This window comes from Bactrocera neohumeralis, chromosome 6, assembly GCF_024586455.1.
Source record: "Bactrocera neohumeralis isolate Rockhampton chromosome 6, APGP_CSIRO_Bneo_wtdbg2-racon-allhic-juicebox.fasta_v2, whole genome shotgun sequence".
Taxonomy (NCBI): Eukaryota; Metazoa; Arthropoda; class Insecta; order Diptera; family Tephritidae; genus Bactrocera; species Bactrocera neohumeralis.
In genome coordinates this window covers 9,650,905-9,673,773 of record NC_065923.1, presented here as the reverse complement: position 1 = coordinate 9,673,773, position 22,869 = coordinate 9,650,905, and the positions used below count along the sequence as shown (strand labels likewise).

Genomic DNA, 22,869 nt, shown 5'->3' with positions numbered 1-22,869 from the left:
TTCAGACGGCGTAAAAGGTAACAGCATGAAAATCAATATTTACTGAAGCGAAATGCGCTCTGATTACAACAAGACAGCAGCTTGCGCTACCAAGGTGCTCAATACATATACACATTTACTAATGTACTTGCATATGTTTGTGTATGTACATACATACATACAAGTGTGACAGCTGCTTGTTTGTGCACAACACACTTAAAATCAGCCGCTTTAGCTTCGAAAGCTAAATTCAGGAAGTGCATGATGCTTTAAACATAGAATATTATCAGGATTTGTAATTTCTACAGTATATGTGACGACTAGAACTCGTATTTTGCCCAAATAATTACGAAAAATTTGAAATGCGAGAAAATTAAAATTTTTAGTAATAAAGAGTCACACGTACCCTTCTCGAACGTGTGTAGTGCCTCCGATGGCAGCCAATGCCGCCAGAGTTCGCCCAAGTGGCGAAAGTTTGTGGTGCCATCCTCATGGCCGAGCACTGGAAACACGAACTGCGACGAGAATGTGCGACCCAGTAAATCGGTGATGTTGCGCAGGATCTCCAATCTCTTCGTATCGGACTCCTTTAGCGCCGAGTGTGATAAGCCATCGCTGCAATTAACAAATAGAAAACAATTAATACATGGAAAACAGTGTTAAAGAGTGTAAACTTTAAAGTTGTTCGTAGTTGTGTCGAATTTAGAAAATAATACTTAGACTTGGTTTTTGTTGTTAATGCCAAGAGCATTCGGTATTTTGCATTAAGTGTCAGTAGTAATGAAAGCCGCATGCACACCTGCAGCCGTGTTAGTAGATTAATCATAATTAAATTTGGTCTCGGGCGCCTTACGTCATGCACTAATTGAATTTGGCCCATTTAATAGTGGCTAGTTGCAGTTTAGTAACCAAAGCCTAATTTAACTGCAAATTAATGCGCACCAATTTTAAACACACGTGCGCTTCAAAAATAACAACAACACAAGCAAAAGTCTTTACACACATACTTATTGTACACATACACAGACGCATGAGTGTGTTGTAAAGTATAGATTATATTAATTTTGCCGTAGAGCTCAATTATAGACATATTAATAATGTAGGCGTGTGTAAGTATGTGTGTGTGTAGTGCGTGTGCAGCGGTGATCATCAAATTGCAATTGTGGTAATTGCTTGATGATCAAGGCAATTATCGTCGTTGCTAGTTAATGCAGAATTCCGTAATTAAACATTTCATGCCAAATGCACACAAAAGCAGCCAAAGGACAATGCGCCTAATTGCTAGTAACACCCTATTACGCTTTCCCACCTGCCGCTTACATGCGCTGTTGTTGTATTCAATAGTAAATGGAAATTTTTAAAGCTTTTGAGTCACATGTATGATATGCTAACCGGTTGTGAGATTAAGAAAATATGAAAATACGAGGTTTTCCAGCACAGTGTCGGTTTTATGGAGTAAGTTAAGACGAAAAAGCGAAGTCTACACAAAGTTTTTTCAATTCCTTTTTTCTTGGCTTTTGAGACATTAAGGGTATTCTGATTCATAAATTTGAAAAAATCAATTTTATTTTATAATTCGTTAGTTTAGATATTCAAAACTATTATTTCCGATGTTATAGACGTTATAGTGTCGTGGCAACTGTACCAGTTTGAGCTATGGAGGAAACTTAAAACGTGTTTTTATCGACGCAGTTGTGGCGTTGCCACAATATCTCAAGTTCTAATCAGCCGATTTACATGAAATATGACTTAAACATTTTCTATCAACTGAAGTAACTAAACATGAAAATTGAAATCTATATACTTGTGTCGTCACCTAAAATGCAAAATAACGTAACATCACTTTTCGTAAGTTTACAGGCGAAGGAAAACGATATAATAGTAACAACTAATATTGAAACGAAATTTGAGTATTGGTTATCAAATGGTTATATGTCGGTTATGTTTTCGTTATAAAATTGTTATATGTCGGTTATGTTTTCGTTATAAAATTGTTATATGTCGGTTATATTTTCGTTATAAAATGGTTATATATTGGTTATTATATCTCATAGTGATTTTACATTTTTTTGTTGATACTTTGGTTTGAATTTAGGTGACGATATATAACTAAAAGAAAGTCGTGTTTGTTACAATATTTATAACTCAGGAACGGCGGACCCGATTTGGCGGGGCGCACAGTGTTGCGAAACCGGAATTTTTTGGAAATCATATTGCCTAAACTGTAATTTTTATTGTATCGATGAGAAACTTCTACAGATTGGTCAGAATGAAATCCCAAACAGAATGAGTGAAAAAAAATGTACACCGAAAAAAATTGTTGGGTCAAATTTTCAACAAAAGTAAAAAAAAAAAAAAGTTGTTCGAAAAATTTACAAAAAAAATGTATTTTAGTTCTTCTTTTATTTCTGATAAATACCCTATGATTAGTTTTTTAAATAAAGTATAGGGTGGTCCGAACAAGAATTATAAACGTCAAATTTTCATGATTTTTCGATATTTGTTGAAAATTCTGAAATTTTATATAAAACCAAAATCTATTTCATTTCTTATTTGAAAGGTGGCAATAAAAGCTTTAATTTGATACCGCTTTGAAGTCAATAGCTTCAGTTTAAAGAGAGTTATGCTCATTTTTGTGGAGTGCTAGAATAAATGTAGAATAAAAAAAATAAGTGATTCCGAGAATTTCCGTTATATTTCTATGGAATAAATACTGAGAGTGATATACTAAAATCGCTATAACTCCCAGGAGGGCAGGTATGGGCAGCTGATTTTTTCACAGTTCGTTGAAGACAAATTATGTAACATTTCTGTAGTGGTTTGGAACTGCGACTCTCTGGGACTTTTTAGATATTAACCCAAATTTAAAGGAAAAATGGACCTTTAGTCGAGTTTTCGCTCTAAAAAAGGTGCATATGAAAATGTCTCAAACAGCATTCCTTTGTTTTACAGAAGATACTTGTTCGAAGGCAGATTTTTTTTCCGAATCAAAATATCTGTCACCAAAATCAAATGAGATCATTTTGAATACAGCCCTGAAATCCCCTCTTTTCGTGAAAATTTTATTATATTTGACTTCTAAAATCAATTAAAAATCAACGGGCCAACATAAAAATAAGCTTTATGTGTTTTTTGTTTACTTGGAATGTCTGTGACAAAACTGCATAATTAAAAACACTGAAAAAAATAATCGGAGAAAAGTTACTTTTCCACTAGCCGCAACACAGTGGGGCGGTAGCTTAGAATCAGGGGACGCACATAGAATACTATTTATCCTTTTATGTTAAAAGTCAGCACAATTCATAAAAAGAAAAATTATATTTCAAATCATAAGCATTTGTTCAAAATTCATGTTTATAAGAATCATTTGAATATTTTATAACTTCCAAAACTAAAATACCAAGCCATAGCTGCAATTGTACAATCAATTAACTAGCAGTTTTATGTTTATTTCAGAATGAGGTCATCGGATCAATGCATGGATTCAAATCTATTGGCTAGGTAACGAATGAAGATGAAGCAACTAACTAATCATTTGAATATTTAACTCCTTGGATGAGACTGGCTCAACAACGCACAATTTACGCCGAAAGGTTGGCACCGTAGAAGCAATGCTTCGAAACATAAACTAAACAAAACTATATTACGTTTGCTGGTAAGTAAATTGATGAACAATGTGATTTGAGTGACAATACTCAAAGGAAAAATCAAAGGTGAGGAAGTTTTGTTTCGGAGTAACCCGATGACCCCCCTCCGATATGCCATTTGAGGTTAAAATACTGCAATTTTGGATTCCGTCTTAACCATTGGTGATGACCATTAACAAATCACATGGGTCAATATTTTAAAGTTTGTGGTTTGAATCTGGAATATCAATGCTTTTCACATGGTCAATTATATGTGGCATGTTCAAGGGACGGAAGCCCATCTGCGTTGTTTGTTCTTGCGCCTGATAATTAAACAGAAAATATCGTGCATCAGAAGGTACTTAAGTGAAGAGTACGACCTCTCTTAACAGGACCTTCTTAAATATGTTTTTTTGTAATTAATCGAAGATTTTTTCTCACTGATAAATATTTTTTTATAAAGAAATTAAGGCCGAAATTTTGGGCAAAAATCGATTTTTTTTTTAGAAACCGCCATTTTTTACCTCTACTAGACTTAACCTTATTTCAGCGAAAACTATCTTTTTAATTTCGGAGGATCCAGTTCAGAGATGAAATGGTTACCGAAGAACGTCTTTTTTGAGAGGGGCTACCGGAGATCAGCTGTACTTCGTTTACAAATAAATGTTTTTACTAATACTAAGTCTTACAATACAGACACCTGAATATGTATAAACATTTTTGGATTAGTAGGATTAGTTCTAAAAAAGGATTCTGGCAATATTTTCGTTTTATTCAGTATATTAAAAAAATTACAGTTTTGAACATAAGAAACCTGATTGATATTTAATAGTACCTCAGTGGGTGCACAACTAAGCAGAGAATAAAATTCGAATCTCCGCTTTACAGACAAAAAGTCTATCTCTAGGAGCGCCAATAACATTAGTCTCAGAACACATGATAAAAACAATTTGACACTAAAATTTGCGTGATTTTGAAGAGGTCACATATTAACTCAAGAATCGTACGACCCGAGCAGTTCACCGCAAGAACTTTGCACCGTCTATGCATTTCAACAGTGAGTTTGCCGGACAAGTGCTGCGCGGAGACAAATTCAAATAGAGGTCTTCAAAATCGGACCAGTCGTTGGTGTTAGCTAATTTTGGAATAATATTCATAATGTTTCAAAGAAGTTAATTCCTATTAAAATATTATACGAGAGGTACAATAAGAAAGGCGTGAAATTAAAGCACATTAATTATGCACATATTTATGTGTAATATTGCAATTAAAATAAATATGTCAGATGTTGGAATAATAAACAGTGTCAAACCTCTTAACTGTTTTAATTAAATATTCAACAGTATTGAAATTTCCAGAATAAAGCTTGCACACACGTGCGCACATGCATACATTATATTTGTATATATAATATTATATGCGCTAGTTGTTGGTGTTGGCGGCGAAAAGTGTGCCGAAGCACATGTGCACCCTGAGTAGGAGAGACTCGTGTGCTCGTGTGTGTGTGTGGAGGCCTTTAGCCTCCAGCCATCCGCTGCTCTGTCAGCGCACTCTGTTTGCCTATTAGTCTTTCAATTGAAAATAGGATTATGTCGAGTGGATCTTACACATAAATACTTGGGAAGCCAATTAATGTCACCCAAAGGCAAATGTCCTATTAGCAGCAAGTGGCAAAAACAACATGTTGGCAATCGGCGCAGAAAAGCGGAATAAAATGAGCAAATTAATCAGTCATTAAGTATGGCAAAATACTATGACGTGCTTAGTTGCGAAGAAGCCGTGTGTGTGGGAGGGCATCATCACAAGCAAGTGGTGGAGCGCATGCCTGGCGGGGCTGTAATGGAGGAGTGAATGATTGAACTGTTGACTTACGAGCCGGCAATGCCTTTGCAATGGGGTAAACAACCCACACATATGTATATGAACTCATTAAAGTGGAAAGAAATCAATGAGAAAGCATAATAATGTGGCAGACATTAATGAGCGATGGTCGACACACGATTAGTCGTCTGTCGTGTTGCATTGCAGATAGTAATGACGTGATGAATCAAGCATTAAAATATTGCCGATTGAAAATCGAAGTTAGAGAATGCTCTAAATTTAATAAATGCTTGTTTGATGCATTGAAGAAATCTGCAACGAACTTGATTTTCCGTGAAATTATTGATTGCTCTTTGCATATATTTGGTGTGTATATATGCATGCGTGCGTACTCACACATATTGCCACACCCGTTCATAGTGCTTATGTGCGCTCGTCAAGCACTCATCCACTCGATATTTGTCATTGTAATTGCATTGGCACTTACTAAAGCTTAAGTCTGACAAATAACAAACATTATCTCATTAGATTACTCGTGCAATGTTTCGCATGTGGTTGTTCTATTGCTATTGGCATGACAAAATTCCATGGCAACGTACAAATCAATCCTGGCTAGTCGGCATTACTGCAAAAGACCAACAAATTGCTTTGGTAAAGATTACATCATGCTGAGCAACACACACTTCTATTCTATATAGTTAGTATGCCTGGCGGGGCATTACATATGTATGTAATCTTGCTTGGAAGCCTATCGACAATTCCAAATCTTGCTTATATTTGCATGAGTAGGTCTTCCTGAATAGGGCTTCGATTGGCGTGCCTTAATTTATAAAGCGCTTGAGTTACTAGGAACAGTGATATAGCCTATCTTCAAAGTATATTTATGCGTGATCAAATAGGAGTTCATGTTAGTGATAGGAAACATTTTCTTTGACTGTAATTAGCATGACTCGCAGACCGACGGTAAGTAAAGAAACCATTTGTGCCACACACTTCAAAGAGTTAATTGTTCTTTTGGAAACAGTTTGACTTCTCTTAAAACGGTAGATATACAGGGTTCGTCCGGTAAGTAATAGGGCTGATTTTATTCCACCGGGTCTGTACTTCGGAGCGTGCGCGCACCGACTGAATTCGGTAGAGGGCGTTCTTAGCTAACGAACGAGCTACTGGTCAGTTGTCTCCGAGCACCTGGAGAGTCAGGACAAACATTTTTCGCGCGACGTGTTTCTGTGAGTGGTGCAAGCCGAAAATGCAGCGTTCGTTAGAGCAGAGGTACGCGATTAAATTCTGTGTGAAACTCGGTAAAACTGCAACAGAGACGATTGATATGATCAAGCAGGCTTACTCAGATGTTGCTTTAGCAAGAAATGCTGTGTTTTGGTGGCAACAGACCTTTATGAAGGGCCGGAGTCTCCTCGACTAAAAAAGGGAAGAAAGAGCAAATCTACATAAAGTGAAAACGATGCTCATTGTCTTTTTTGACATGAAAGGCATAGTCGACCATGAATTTTTTCCTCTTGTGCAATCAGCCAACGCTAAGTTTTACATGGAAGTCCTTAAGAGACTCAAACTAAGGGTCAATCGGTTCCAATAAGATATCGCAGCCGATTGAAAGTTGCACGACGACAACGCCCCGGCTCACACCGTTTTTCTTGTGAACAGCTACCTAACCAAGGCCGGCATCCCAACGCTTCCGCAGCCGCCCTTCAACCCATATGTGACCCCCGGACTTTTGTTGTTTCCTTGCTTGAAAAGGCCGATGAAAGGTAAGCATTTTGAGATGACAGAGGGACTCTCAAGGCTATTCCGGAGAATGCTTTTCGTGATGCCTTCAATGTTTGGGAATCGCGCTGACGGCGCTGCATCGACGTCGAAGGAGCCTATTTTGAAAGTTTTTAAAGAATTGTAACGATTGTTTTAATAATTTTTTTTAAATCTACTCAGTCCTATTACTTTCTGGACAGACCCTGTAATTAACAATGTTGAAAATGGCTCGTGCGCAACACTTTACCCAATAAAATCAAGATCCCTGGAAGTTTGCAGTACAGAAAGTAGATCCTCTAATTAAAATTCAAGCAAAATTCTCAACACTGGAAAAGAACAATGTATACATATGTACAGAAAATTATAAACCTTAATTATGTGTACATTTGGTATTCGTTAGTGATTATACTACAACAAAATACTAGGAACAAGTTGCAAAACAGCTGGAGCCTGCACAGGACAGCAGCTGTGCCTGTTTCTACCTCCGCAAGTGAACTAGTCACACCCGAATGCTCTTACTTGCTGCCAGGCGCTTTCGCGCCAGAACAGTGGACACGCTCGACTGGACACTGCAATAATTTTTATGAGTCACCTGACGCAAGAATCCTCTCTAGCGTGCTACGGCCAGGTTGGTCACCTTGGCGGCGGTCGTTAGCAAAGAGTGAAACGTGCTTTTTATGAATCATAAAACTCTTGTTATCTTAATTATTTTTGCGCTCCGGCATGTTTTATGTCCTTCTTCCTACCTTCGCACACAATTTTCCCGCAGTGACTTATCCTGTGCCGCTTGGGCGGGAATTCGCCGCCTATGACTAGCTTCTTGGCTTTGCTGATATTGTCCGCTGCGATTTAGTGATGAAAAAAAAATAATATTTTATGTTTGCTTGAAATAAAAAGTGTGTGTGAGAAAGTTTGTTTTAATGTATCACTTGGGAGTGTTTTAATTAGATATGATTTCCCCCCAAGTATAAATTATGTTATAACCCTTTCTTCCCAACAACAATGAATGTGTTCGCTGGTGTTTCTTTAATAAATGATTTTCTTGCATTTTGTTGGACTCTTCTGTATGTTCGGTTATGTTGACCTTCAAAAAAGGAAGTATTGTTTTGTCTTTCATTTTGCGAGGCTTAGTTCCGCATAAGAGAATATGCTGCATTTCGAAGTGTAGAGTAAACAGCTGTAAGCTTTTTTGGCTTTGAGCCAAGCATGGCATATTACGGGATTTTGTGGCTGGCAATAAAGTACCTGCTCTGCTCTAATGAGTGTTAGAAATTTATTTATTTTTTTGGTGAAATTTCAAAAGCGTGAGCGGAAAATTTGTTACTTCTGATATCACCACGAGCCGATGCAGGTTTTATTATGTAACGAGGCCGAGTTAATTCCATGCGCACAGGTAACCATCAAAAGAGAGATTTGTATATATTTCGTACAAATAGCTTAGCACAGATGGAAAGCAATAACAAGCTGCAAGATAACAAATTGCACAAGTACGGCGAAACTAGAACCAAGAACTTATTATATAGATCCTGTAATAATATAGACACATTTACAGCTACAACGAGGCACGGGTCTTTTAGAGAGTATGCATCAAAACTGAACCTGCCACAGATGCGAATGCGAAGCTCTATCACAAGCCCGAAAAATAATACTTGAACCCATCACGCATCGATCCTTCAATAATTCATTGAGAACACCAAATTGGAGGCGGATACCAAGATGAAAAGGTTCTACGATAGTGCATCTAAATGCCGCATCCAGCACTAATTGAGCTGATGATGGAAAGTGATCTACCTACTCACCTTATTAACTCTGAAAAGCTCTGTATCTTTTCAGCTCGGAACACTCTTCAGGTGAGTAGATAGATGGGTTTTATTACTTTGATGCGGCCTTGGCTCTACGCTTGCTTTAATTTCAACTGAACTTACTCGATTCCCTAACTTAACTCCCAATAGAAGCGGATTTTTGCTTCCTTGTGGCCTTCAGCCTTTTGCACTGAAGCCATTAGATAAAGAACAAACTTCTAGTTCGAATATAATGTTTTGGATACATGAAAAGAAATTTAATGCAGCCATTTTCTTTCGCTATAAAATCTACACTCCACTGGACCAAGACCTGTAAGTCTCTTCAGTATCACATCTAACACGATACTAAACAATCTTTGCTTCTCTCATTCGAGAACTTGATCAAATTTTCTTCGCGTTCTCACGCCACAAAGCCTTAAAGTAGAAGATAAAAAGTAGAAACCAAAAAAAGAAGCAATAAGCAAATTACATTTCACACAAGTTCTTTAAAGAGCTCCTGACAGCAAATATCTATTATAATAAATACTTGGGTAAACACAATAAACTTTTTGCATCTTAAAGCTTAGCTACCCACACTTTTCCCAGCTCACTACTTACCCTGTCCACAGAACGAACTCGACATTGTCGCCCTGTCGAGTCTTCATCGCTTTCGCTGCCGACTCAATTAGGCTCCAAGGACTATCGCAAAAGTAATCGCCAAAACGACCAGGTGAACGAATGGAACTGCTTGGCGATTGACCGTCGATGCGCCAGCAACCTGAAAAAGCGTAAGTAGAAAATACCGTTTTAGAATACAACGAAAATCGCTGCACTAAAGAAAAACAAACAATGCGCTTTAGTTGACATTATAAACGCAAAAGAACTGAAACTGAAACTGAAACTAACGAAGTCTTCGCGTAAGCTGCTCAGGTGAGGCAAAAAACTCGACAATGCTTTGGCATTTCCTCAATCAGATTAAAAAAGTAGATTTAATAAAATTAAAAGCACTAAAAAGCATAGAAAATTTTTGCTTCAACCACAAAATGAAATTGGAAAGTTGCAGGCACGAACAACAGACACTTTTTTGCTGACGAAGCCGAGGGCTATACGACCGCCCATTCATTGTCCTAATAGCCAGCACAGTTTTGTTGGGCTAACCGTGGCCCCGCATACGCTTCCGGGCCGGTCTTTCCTTCTCCCTTCACCACCCGAAAAGTCCACTTTAAATCGGCACGTAGAATACCGGGCCGCAACCAAATAGCCGAAATAAAAGGAAGTCAACAATAACAAATACTCGCAATAAAGACTATACGTAATACAAATAAACCAACTCGGGGCCGAGTGAAGCGAACAGGACGGAAAATGAAATCAAAGAGAAAAGAGGAAATGAAAAGAGCAAAGTGCTGTGTGGAATTCGCAATAGAAATAAAATTTTAATTTGATTGAAACAATAACAATTTGCCGCAAACGAATGCCAGAAATCTGCAGGACACTTCGGAGCCGAAATGAAATGAAAGCGAAAGGTGTCTGCATTTGCGGAAACGGCCAGTTAAGTAGATGGCTTGACTTTGAGTGAAGTTTAAATGGCAAGTTCAACGGAGCGTTACATATTAAAAATAACATAAAAATTTCAGGAATTTTCTTCCGTGATAATCGAAGCAAATGCATTGAGTAAAGTATAGATGTATGTATGTTGGTACGTTTACTGCATATGTTTGCGCTCCGTTTCTTCCATCGCACTGATTTTACCGTTCACTACCGACGATTTTTAAAGATTCCAACAGCGAACAATTTCCCAAGTAAGACTTAGCCGAAGCATGATCGAACGTATGTAGTTTCCATAATATATACATGTGGAAATGTGTCAAAAATGAGAATAATGAACAATTGAATCATGCCCTTCTTTCCACTCTCCTTTTGGTGGGGCTTTTGATTACGTAAAGTTCTAGTGAAAAAATTAAGCGTTGACAGAAGTAAATTAACAGATGTAATTTGTAAATTCGTGTTGCGGCGTCTAACAGAAGCTTTCAAGAACGGAGCATAGTCTTGTGGAACCACCAGAGGTGATCTAGTGACTGATGCTCAGACCATACTGAAATTATGGAGGGAACACTTATCAAGCCTGCTGAATGGCAGTGAATGCATAATGCCAGGAGAAGGCGAACCCGATTCCCCAATCGATTACGATGAAGCAGACGTTCCATTGCCCGACCATGAAGAAGTTCGAATAGCAATCACCCATCTGAAGAGCAAAGAAGAAGAACTGATAAGGAGCATATATCAGCTTCTTTTTGAAATATGGTCGGACGAAATCATGCCCAACGATTGGAATTTAAGTGTGCTCTGCCCAATCCAGAAAAAGGGAGACCCTATAATCTGCGCCAACTACCACGGGATAAGCAACATCTACAAACTGACTGGACCTTATCTCTTAGAACCGTCAGTTCTGCTTTTTCCAGACTGGATAAGGAAGTGAAGAAATTGGGTCTGGTAGTGAACGAGGGCAAGCCGAAATATCTCATGTCATCAAATAAACAGTCATCACACTCGCGACTTAGCTCTCACGTCACTGTTGACAGTAATAACTTCGAAGTTGTAGATAGCTTCGTCTATTTTGGAACCAGCATTAACATCAACAACAATTTCAGCGAAATCCACCACAGGATAACTCGTGCCAACAGGTGCTGCTTCGGACTGAGTTAGCAATTGAGAAGTAAAGTCCTCTCTCGGCGAATATACGTCATTCATTATCTCCGACCGCAGTCGACAGAACGATGAGCTGTACGAGATATACGACGACATTGATATGGTTCATGCATGAAAACACTCCACCACTTCGTTGCAAAGTCCAGGTGGAGCAGGACCTGGACATACGTGGAATCTCGAATTGGCGCCACGTAGCGAAAAGAAGAAACGACTGGCACGCTGTTGTAAACTCGGCTAAAGCCGTGTAAGCGGTGTCTATGCCAATAAAGAAGAAGAAGAATATGTAATTTCACAAAGCTGGGAATTGTTCTTGAAATTTTAAAAGTAGAAACCATAAACGAGTCGGGAGCGCACTATGCTGAGCTGTCGAATCGTAAAATATGCGGCTAATTCCGGAAATATTAAGGTAGCAAATTAAACATCTACGAAGACCGATTTTAGGTTTCGACTAGTTTATAATTTAGCGTTCGGAGTTCGAAGCAGAAGATAGTTCTATTTCTGTTTCTTATAATTGTTCCCTTGTTTTCTGGTTTCTGCGGATATGACACAGCGCCTTCTAATTGTTCCCTGACCTCAAGTCCCATTCCTTCGATGGCCCCCGAATAATAATTAAATTAATTTTCAATCAAAAATCAAGTTAATTCTTTTCAAATACTTAAGTCAGACACTTTAAGCAAAATAAAATAGTAAATTTTAAACAAAATAAAATTGAGAAACAACTTAATATTGTTCATTTCACATTTGACAAAAATAAACTTGTACGGTTTGATTGATTTGAATATGTTTGCATATCTTTTACTCACTGTGCATAACGTCGCCTTGCGTCGAGTAAAATGTGTCCAAGTGAAGATCGGTGATGTGCCAAAAATAGCCTGCAACGATAAGAAAGACATAAAATATTTAGAAACATACAAGCTAAATGAATTTCCACAAATCCTGACAGGTTGTCCTCTAGTTGTCCGCAAATTTCCACAACAACAAATGGATCTGTCGCAAAAACGTAAGCTTGCACATGCTACTTTTATTAGAATATTAAATTTTAATGGTGTTAAAAAGTTTAAGAAGTGTTTGACTCAACGCCTCACAAGTGCGACTGCCGCAGACCATCTCAAAACGAATAATTTAAAACATCACTCAAAGTCAGAGCGGACATTTTAGGCCACAAGGAGACAAGCTGAAAGGAATCAAGCCAGAGATACGGAAATAAGAGGAAATAAAAGGACGAAGCAAGTGAAGCCGAGTGGGCGAAGGAACACATGCATGTGTATATACTTAAATGGATGTGTCTACATGCACACAAATATGTTTATAATTTTTTTGGAGAAATGCCCAAATATATTCATAGAGCAAACAGAAACAGAATTGCTTGCAGTCTGCACCTCAGAGAGCTGCTGCGTTTACATTTGCCAGTGAGTGCGGGAGTCTCCATTGACAAATTGTACAACCGTATTACAACTCGTAAGCGACAATTGAACGAGCTGTGGACGCAAGTACACGTTTGTCCATATGTGCGAATGGAACACGCATTACGTGAACGTAAGAGTATAAGCGCCTTACCCACACACATAGGCGCGCTCTCATTTGTGTGTGTGTGCATTAGAGTGGGTTGACAACCCTTCCGTGTAATATATGCTCCTGCTTACGAGCATCTCAAAGGGACCTGCGGAACACACAAGAAAGCAACAATTCCGGCTCGAACAATCTACATGTGCCCGTCGCTGGGAAATGAGCTGACGCACTTGTAGCGTTGATTTCACGGCGACGGAGTTGCCAACCTAATCAAAAAGTTAGAAATAAACCTCTAATAATTAGGCTGCAGCACTTAGGCATGCTCTCTTTAGTTTTTTACATGTCATTCCATGGGAAATTTTTTCTTCTTTGGCGTAACTTAAGAAATAGATTGTGAAAAAGTCGGCAGTTATAATGCTCTCCATGAATGTGTGTGTTTACAGCACTATTTTTGAAAAAAATTCAGCTTTATCGGGACGAGTCGAGAAAGCACTCGTTTCATACCCAAAATATCCATAAAATCATTTGAACGTACTCGCAAGAGATGTCGAGCTCTCCTACCATCTCTCCAACACTTGCCTGACGATTTTCAAATTTTCCAGTCATCATAGCACTTGGAAAAATCCTCCGTTATGATGGCCATCAGAGCCTTCTTCGATTCAGCTTTTATATCCTCAATTGAGTCAAAACGGTGTCCTCGGAGTGGTCTTTTGAGTTTGCTGAACAGCCAGAAGTCACACGGGTCCAAATCAGGCGAATACGGTGGTTGCGGAACGATATTTGTTGACTTTTTGGCGAAATGATCACGAATAACCAATGCAGTATGAGATGGTGCATTATCGTGGTGGAAAAACCAAGAGTTTTCGGCCCACAATTCTGTCCTCGTGCGGCAAATCGCTTCACGTAAACTGCGCATAACGCTCAAATATTATTCCTTGTTGACAGTTTGGCCGGGCGTAAGGAATTCATAATGCACCACACCGCGATAATCGAAGAAAGCTTTCAACATGACCTTGATTTTTGTGCGACTTTGACGTGGTTTTTTCGGTTTCGGCTCGCCTTTAGCACGATATTCGTTCGATTGATCGGTTGTTTCGGGATCGTAAGCGCATATCCAAGTCTCATCTCCAGTTATGATGCGTTTCATTACGCTTTGATAGTCAGAAAGCATTGTTTCACATATGTTACCACGACGGTATTTTTCGAAAATATTGAGTATTTTTGAAACCATTCGAGATTTGACTCTTCTCAAGCCCAATTCGTCTTTCAAAATCGCCTGCACCGATCCAAATGATATGCCCAAACTATCAGCCATGTCGCTAATAGTTAATCGACGATTTTCAAGCACCATTCCTTTAACTTCTTTGACGTGATGTTCATCAGTCGATGTTTTTGGCCGATTTGACACCACATTTTTTCAACACTCTCACGACCGGCTTTGAACTTGTTATATCACTTGTAAACACTTTTAGAAGACAGAGTTTGATCCCCAAAGGCTTTTTTACAACATCCTCAACGTTTCTGCAGACGAAAATTTATTCCGGAAACAAAATTTAATCGCACTTCTTTGTGCAATAAATTCAGACATAAGAAAAATCGAAGATTCACTTTTAGAGTCTCACAAAACGACTCGTATCTCAAATCCTAATGAATAATTGACGTAAAATTTTGCATAGAGGTCACTAACAGTATTACCAACTTACAGAAAAAAATTACCGATTCCAAAAACACGCGAAGTATAAACTAAAAATTCAATTTGATCACTGTGGTACATTATAGGGTCTCCGATATTTCCTTCTTACATAAAGTGATTAATATTTCTAATTATTTATAATTCCAGCGCAGAAGAGTCTCGATTCCTCTAACTTTTAAGCATAGGCAATTTGTTTTCACACATCAAAATTATGCGCACAAGCATGAAGGATAAAGAGTTCTCAATGACTTCTAAGCCGTTTTTTTTTTCAAAATTTTGTTCCCTGAGCTCCTCTTACTTTTCTCTTCTTCTTTTAAAGCACTTTCTGTATAATTTGGTGAGATTGGGCCCAAAGCATCACACATCTTTTCCTTAATTGCAATTTAAGAGCGTGGCAACATCATACGAATTTTGCTGATTTATATTTATACCCAACAAGGCATAATATTCCGAGCTGCTCTTAACTCGCCACTTCTCTGTACGCTTTTAATCAGTTCTACACTCTTGGCAGAAAACTAGTTGACGTTTGTTCGAGTTTTTAAATGCTCTCAAATGCTTCAAATAATCTAAGACTACTAAGAGAACATGCTTTGTTCCAATATTCCAAAAATCAGTAATGAATGAAGTTCCAGATCAGGCCTTCGGTATGTACTTCACTTAAGGCATACCTTTGGCTCAACTGACCAGTGTGAGTACCTTATACAACTTCTATGCAAGCAATTTTTCAGATTAAATAATTTTCTTCAAAGTACAACATTACTCTAATTTTAATTTGCGCGCGTGAAAGGTATAAAACCATTGGCTTATGTAAACCTATGTGCAGCGGTGCCTGTGTGTAGACGAGGTACAACAACAAAGCGCGTTCCACAAAAACTGCATTTAATTTCAACACATATTTCTAGGAGTGACGTCAAACGCCCGGACATGCGACATGATGTGACTTTAATTGCAGACGGATATTTTCGCAACAAAAGCACACACAGATAGAGCCGAAAATGGTGAAAACAAACGATAATGAAGGCAAATAGTGAGAACAACCGCCAAGTTGACTATAAATGAAATAACAGCAGCGCGCTTGTTTTCTTGCTTCGAAACAATCTCGAAGGTAATCGGCGCATAAGCGCCCCGCAGCTAAAGCAACTGGCTGAAACTACTTCCAAACTAGTATCAAACACATGACCCACTGGTCGAGCGACTGCCTTTCCTTTACTTACAAGCAACTGCTGCATTTCAGACGTTGATGTTCTACTGGATGACTATACTCAGACATCAGGCTCATACTAGTAAGACAAAGTAAAGCAGGATAATTAGAAGAGAGAATAACTGTTTTTTAATCTCTATTAAATATAACTGTAGTCTTGTGTTCAAAATAAATTCAAATCAACAAACTTGAAAATCATTCCTAAATTGGTATGAGTCTGCTGATTTTTCGTTTGGTTGGAATTTGGACTGGGTTCTGTGTTCAAACTAACATATTCCCCAGAATAGTTTGCTGCTTTCCTTCAGGACGGGTACACATGCACATTCATACACACACGCACGCAGTCTTGGAAAATGCTCAACAACGACCATGCTTTAGGTCCAGCTACACACATTCCAACGCTTTCGAGAATATGTGTGTGGGAAAAGTACAGCAGCAAAGACGCGAAGCTGCCTACAGCCTTCAGCAAGCCAAAAAACGAATCGGAATTCGTACGGAATGGCAAGGACACATTGTCTGCAGTTGTCTGCATTATTTCAAAAGCTTGAGGATTAAAGCCTAGTGCCCTGTGTCACACACACATACATATGTATTTGCAAGTATGTTTTTACATGTGTAACTCTTCTCTTCTTTACTCCTTAGTTCCGACGTTGCCTGTATCTATTCAGTCTTGAGCTTTTCAAGTGATTTGCAGTTTTATTTGTCACTGAGCCCTCTGTCAAGTAGCTAAGTGTATGTGAATTGCTGCTCCATTTCTTTTGCTTTACACCTTTTCTACTCAGACGTCTGGATATGAAGTGATAGGCCTTTGGATGCCACGTTCTTGGCGCTTGCAAATGTACAGCAGAAGAGCTCCACCTACTTTCAGTCTGTTCTTTACACAGTTAGTTGACTCCTTCAACGCCACTAGGCTGAATCGAGATATATAAACATTTAATTACGATACCTATACCAGAAACTAGCGGAACTGCTGAGTCACAATTAAAGGACTGTTACAATTTTGCCAGGCAAGCTATTGTGGATATTAAAATATTGATACTGTGGATAGTTTTATGGGAATGGGGCATTCTAGATCTCGAATAAATTGCCTCATCTTGAAATTCAGCTTAGAACTAAGTCGGATTTACTTTAATATATGGAACGTCCTAAAAAAGCATACTATTGGGAGAGAAAATGGTAAGACTTTTTAATTTAAAATTCGTCCGAAAAGCTATTCGTCGAAATATTTTTTCTAGGTTGGTATGATTTTCAGTGATATTTGTGGCACATGTCACATCAAAATAATCATTAGTGTTTAGTTTACATCTGTCTCTTGTCTTTCTGAAGTACATAAAGTGCATTCGGCGATTTTTACGATGAGTGAAGTTATTGCACAAAGAAGTTCCATTGAAATTTGTGGGCGGAATCAAATTGCTGGTGCCGAAATGTACAAAATGTTGGATAAGGTCTTCGGTGACAATTATTTGTCACGAGTAAGGGGTTTTGATTGGTACAAATTAACCAAAGAAGGTCGAGAAAACAATGACGACGAATCACGTCCAGGACTGTCATCAACGTCAACGGAAGATCAACACATCAATAAAATAAAAGAATCGACGATTATAAGTCAGAGAACTGATTGGCATCGTTGGAAATATCGGAAGGATCAATGGAACCATTTTGAAAGATTATTTGGCTTTAAGAAAAGTTAACGAACGATTGGTTCTAAAATCACTAATTTTTTGGAAAAATAGCGTTGCGTTAACGTCTATGAATTCCGACTTCCAGGATCTCATGAAAAGTATTATTACTGGCGATGAGTATTGGATATATGATTACGACAAAGAAACAGACAATCAATCGGCCAAATATTGCAGCAAATGTGAGCCGAAGTCGAAAACCACTTCAAAGCAGGTCAAAAATCAAAAGTATGCAGTTTTCTTTGTTGAGTTGTGGTGTACTCCGAATTTCTTCTGACCGGCCAAACTATCAACAAAGAACACTATTTGAGTGTTGTGCGCGAAGCAATTCGTAAAAAGACGCCGAAATTATGGGCCAACAAATATTGGTTTTTGCACCACGATAATGCGGCGTCGCATACTGCATTGATTCTTTATGAGATTTTCGCCACATTTTAAATCAATATCATGTCGCAACCACCATATTCATCTGATTTTGCTCCGTATGACTTCTGGCTGCTCAGGAAATTCAAACGACCGCTCCGGGGAAACCATTCTGAGTCAACTGAAGACATTAAACGTGAATCGCTAAGCGCATTGAATAGTCCGGAAATTGACTTTAAACCTCGTTTCAAGGATTGCGAAAAACGTTGGCACAAAAGGATTAGGGCGTATTATTTCCATAATTCGGAGGTGAATAAAGAGCTTGTCACTGAGGCCCAATAGCCCATAGCGGCACGTGTGTTCTCATAACTCGGTGCAATGGTGCAATTTAGCCTTTGCCCGAGCGACAACTCTGGGCACAGGTCGGCGTTGCAGCGACTTAAACTCGTTATAATATTTGACGTTTCCCATTCCAATTTCACCCATTCGTTCACTTACTCATGCATACTGTTTGCATGCGCCTGAACTTATTTGGTTTTATGGGTTCACTTTGACGTTCGTCGACTTCGTTATGGCGCTGTTGTGCAAGTTACCCAATTGCAGTCCAGCGATTCAGCACAAAACTTTTCGCGTTAAAGTTAAATTTAAGTGAAAAAATTCTTCCCAACTTTATGCATTGTTTCAGATTAAGCATTTTCCACATTTTCATCCTTCAAAGACGTCTGCTTACGTGTGTGTGCGCGCGTGTGGCGTGCGGCTTGTTTGCTTTGGATATGACTTGGCGTCGCCGCCGCCTTGTCGGATTGACTAACGTTTTGCGAAGAGCATTTCTTCCACTTTATAATTTTTCTCTCTTTTCGGAGCGCTACATTTATTTTGCAAAAGTTTTCAACAAGTCGTCACTTTGCACACAGGCTTACGCACACATACGTTTGTATAGTCGTGTATGTATGGGAAAACTTTGGACTTCTTAGGAACTAAAGCGATAAAAGTGTTCATCGTTTATAGGCAGAATGCAGTCAAATGAAATGTTTTCTTTTAAAGTAATGGTTATGAACTCTCTGACGCAATTCCACACACACACACACACGCACACACACTTGGCTTAAACAAATATGCTTATGCAAATATGCGATCCGCCGACTTTTCGTTGGAAAATGGGACTAGTCCTTAATGGCATTTGTCACCTGAAGGCCCCTCAGGCGAGCCGCATTTAATTTCGTTTTCCTAAAAAACAACAACAAAGATTTTAGCAGCAGGAAATTGTTGAAACATTCACTAAGGTCCACCCCAACCATGGTAATTAACGCCATTCTGCACATATTGCCCGTGGACATCGCTGGAAGGTGTATTGTTGCGAAAGTGGCCATTAGTATCAAAGTGTCTGGGTTCCTAAAAGAACACGGGTCTGAACACTCGGAAATCCTCACTTACTTTGACTTTCTGCTGGATCACTTGGATCATGGAGTCGCTAACCCGAGCTCCGGCGGCTTCTTCTCTAACCAAATACCGGCGAAGGAGTTATGGGTAAGAAGAAGCCGTTGGAGGAGAGAGGTAGGGATCTTCTTCATGGATGGGTTAAAGCTTGGGGGAAGGTTGGTGGAGGGGTCTACTGTCGTGAGCTCTCTATCAACTCCAGCTTCAGACTTCCTGACTATTGCAGTGTCTTCTAGGCCGAATTTGCAGAAATTTAGTTAGAAATGGATCTTCTGCTCCGGAGTGCAGCCTCTTTCAGAGAAGTGACCATCATACTAGTCTTGAAGTCATTTACAGTGCGTTCAGGGCTGGTCGAAGCGTGCCTAACGTCATTATCAATAGCATCGAATGCCTTTATGATATGAATATCGCAGAAAATTGTAGAGCTGATAAGCGAGCAAGGAAACGCACCCCAGAATCGCTTTCGGTAAAATGGGAGCGTATTGGTGCCTCCGAAAACTCTTACGGTCTACTACTACTGCGCAGCTGGGCTTCACGGATATATTTTTGCGATAGAGAGGGAGAGCTGATGTGATCTTGGGATATCCAGAACTTAGGGGAAACTTGCTGCCGCGTGAAATGCATTACACGAGGGAACTCTCGGGAGACCTTATCGGAAAGATAATGGTAACAGTTGTCGGTGTTTTGGGAATCAAATCTCATTATGTGTATATTTTGAAATCATAAAAAGAAGCCGGTTCAGAGACGATGCGTTGTGAAAACTGTCGAAAAAGTGGAAAAGCAAGCCGATTTAGAAATGAGAAAAGTGTCAGCAATAAAAATAATTATTATCACGATTATTTGACATTTTATTGCACAATAAATAAACCTGTGCTGAATGCTGTTCAACCGCTCAACCAGTTCACCACTAAATATTCGCATTATTTTACCGACATCGATTCCCCAGCTTGAATCGCAATTCTCTCATGTAATCGAGAAAGTTTCATTAAGTGAAAGTGCAATTCACAGAGAATAAAGACCTTGATCTAAGTTGACCTTGCCAGCGATTTCATCGCGAATCTCTGCCGTTATTGTTTTCACATTGCCATGCGCTTTCATGAATGCAGAGTATCATATGCATCTGCGTGTGTGTGTGTGCTTATATATGTATGTGTGAGTCCTTACACATGTATATGTGTGAGCAAACAATGAGCAGCGCAAAATTTTTTTTATGCGAGTTTGTACGCGTTTGTTCATGTGATCCCAGCTATACATCCCCATACATTCATGTACCCTCTACTGCAAGTTGGAAATCCTTTCTTTTACTGTGCTGGGGTTCAATGTTAACGGCGCAGCGGTAAAACTGCTATTGGCTATGCAGCATTTGTGGATATATCAAAATTCACAGAGAGTCGTATCGCAATTCCAGTGCCACCGTTCCCAAACCGTAGCAAAGCAGTCGGTGCTTTGTAAGGAGGACCGTGGGTTATCATGATGTCAAGGTTCAAAAATGAATACAACGCTTAGATAACCTCACCGGTAGATGGACTATACGTTGCATTTTACACAAATTGTTTAATACAAATATCTCGTATTGTAAATGATTACCCGATTTAGCCAATGAGGTATTTCCAGCTTTATGTGGGGACAAATCAATCAAGTATAGTTACAGTGTGTTATCATTTCTTTGCGTTTAGTCAATTTGCGATCAGAACACACTTCTACCTTAAATTATAAAGTGGCTTCATATTAAAGTGAAGTGCATCAAAAAAAGCTCACAACGAGCTCCAATGCCTGCCCACTAGTTCACCTATATTCAGCATGCAAGAATTTCAGATATTTTATGCATAATTTTTACCGTTATGTTGACCGACTTCAGCTACGTAAACATATACTTACGTATATTTGTGTGTATAAATCAAGTTGATATCATATTCTTTTGTTGCGAATCCGAAGTTCATTGGTAAGCTTTTGGTGGCATTGATTTTCGATTAAGCACGTAACCGAACCCCAATATAGTTACCTTAGTATACATGTAGGTGTGCAGTTATGTTGAGAGTTCGAACATGCAGGTTATCGGAATTTAAACGAGTACTCAGGCAGGTATATATATGTATGTACATTGTAAGAGCGACGCAGGTGAGTTGGAGCGCATGTGACTAGGAATGATACGAAGAGATTATCAGCCACGGCAATCAACGAAGTGCACATTTATGATCCCTGCTTGTGGAAATGCACTCATCTCCGTTTGGTTTTTGTACAACATGCGTAGTATATGCGGCACTCTGTGCCAAGCTTCGTATGGAGTAAGGAGATGCTACTGCTTAAGGCTCCACTAAGTATGCGAGAAATCACAACAACATGTACTTAGCTTTAGTAGATTTACGGATCAAAGCTGCGGATTTACTATTGTCACCAGTTTAAAAATGTTGCCAAAGAAGTGCGCAAACAATCCTTAATTTTTGTAGCGCATCACGCAAACACGTACAAAGTGGTACAAAGCCTTCAAAGGCGGGCGAGAGATCGTTGAAGACATGTGTCGTTCTGGACGACTTTCGACCTCTTCAACTGTTGGAAATATCGGGTAGTCGAAAAAGTAGTTTCGCATTTTGTTAATAGATGTGGTTGCAGTCGTATATCTCCAGTGTCGTCAATTACATTTCGTCTCATGTGCGAAGAAGATCTTGGTCCAAGCGTGCTGAAGCTCAACAAATGGTCGCAAAGACTGGATTGACGCCTCGAAAGGTTATGCTGACTGTTTGGTGGGATTGGAAAGGAATCATCCACTATGAACTGCTCCAGCCTGGACCGAACAATTGATTCTACATTTTTCTCTCAAAAACTGATGAGATTGCAGCAAGCAATTGAAAATAACGGCCAGAACTGATCAACAGAAAGGGATTCGTCTTCCATCAGGACAACGCTAGACCACACACATCTTTAATGACTCGGCAAAAACTGGGATGGCTTGGCTGGGAAGTTTTGATGCATCCACCATTTACCCCTGACCTTGCACCATCGGACTATCATTTGTTTCGGTCAATGCAGAACTCTTTTAATGAAGTAAAGTTCTTGAAGCCAACTGTGAGCTTGTGAAAAGTACTTGTCGCAGTTTTTCGCCGTGAAATCAGAGAGAAGTTTTACACTGATGGAGTAAAATGACAAAAAGTGGTCGACCAAAATGATACATATTTGGTTCATTAAAGTTCATTATAAATATAATATAAAGAATAAATAAATTGAAGTTTGATTAGAAATACGAAAAGACTTTTTCGACTAGCCTACTTTTGTGGATTTCGTTAGGCTGGGTATCGAACGTGTGGATTAAGGA

At 39.0% G+C, this 22,869-nt stretch overlaps 1 protein-coding gene across 3 annotated transcripts in view; it reads right to left on the bottom strand.

The window, feature by feature from the left end:
* The window catches only part of LOC126762978 (uncharacterized), a 176,584-nt gene that overhangs the window by 42,779 nt on the left and 110,936 nt on the right, over positions 1–22,869 (bottom strand). For all 3 annotated transcript variants that reach the window (XM_050480090.1, XM_050480088.1, XM_050480089.1), the window contains 3 exons: positions 12,481–12,549; positions 9,590–9,749; positions 386–594 (listed from right to left, as the gene is read on the bottom strand). In XM_050480090.1, coding sequence (XP_050336047.1) covers positions 386–594; positions 9,590–9,749; positions 12,481–12,549 — 438 coding nt within the window. The remainder of the gene's footprint in view (positions 1–385; positions 595–9,589; positions 9,750–12,480; positions 12,550–22,869) is intronic.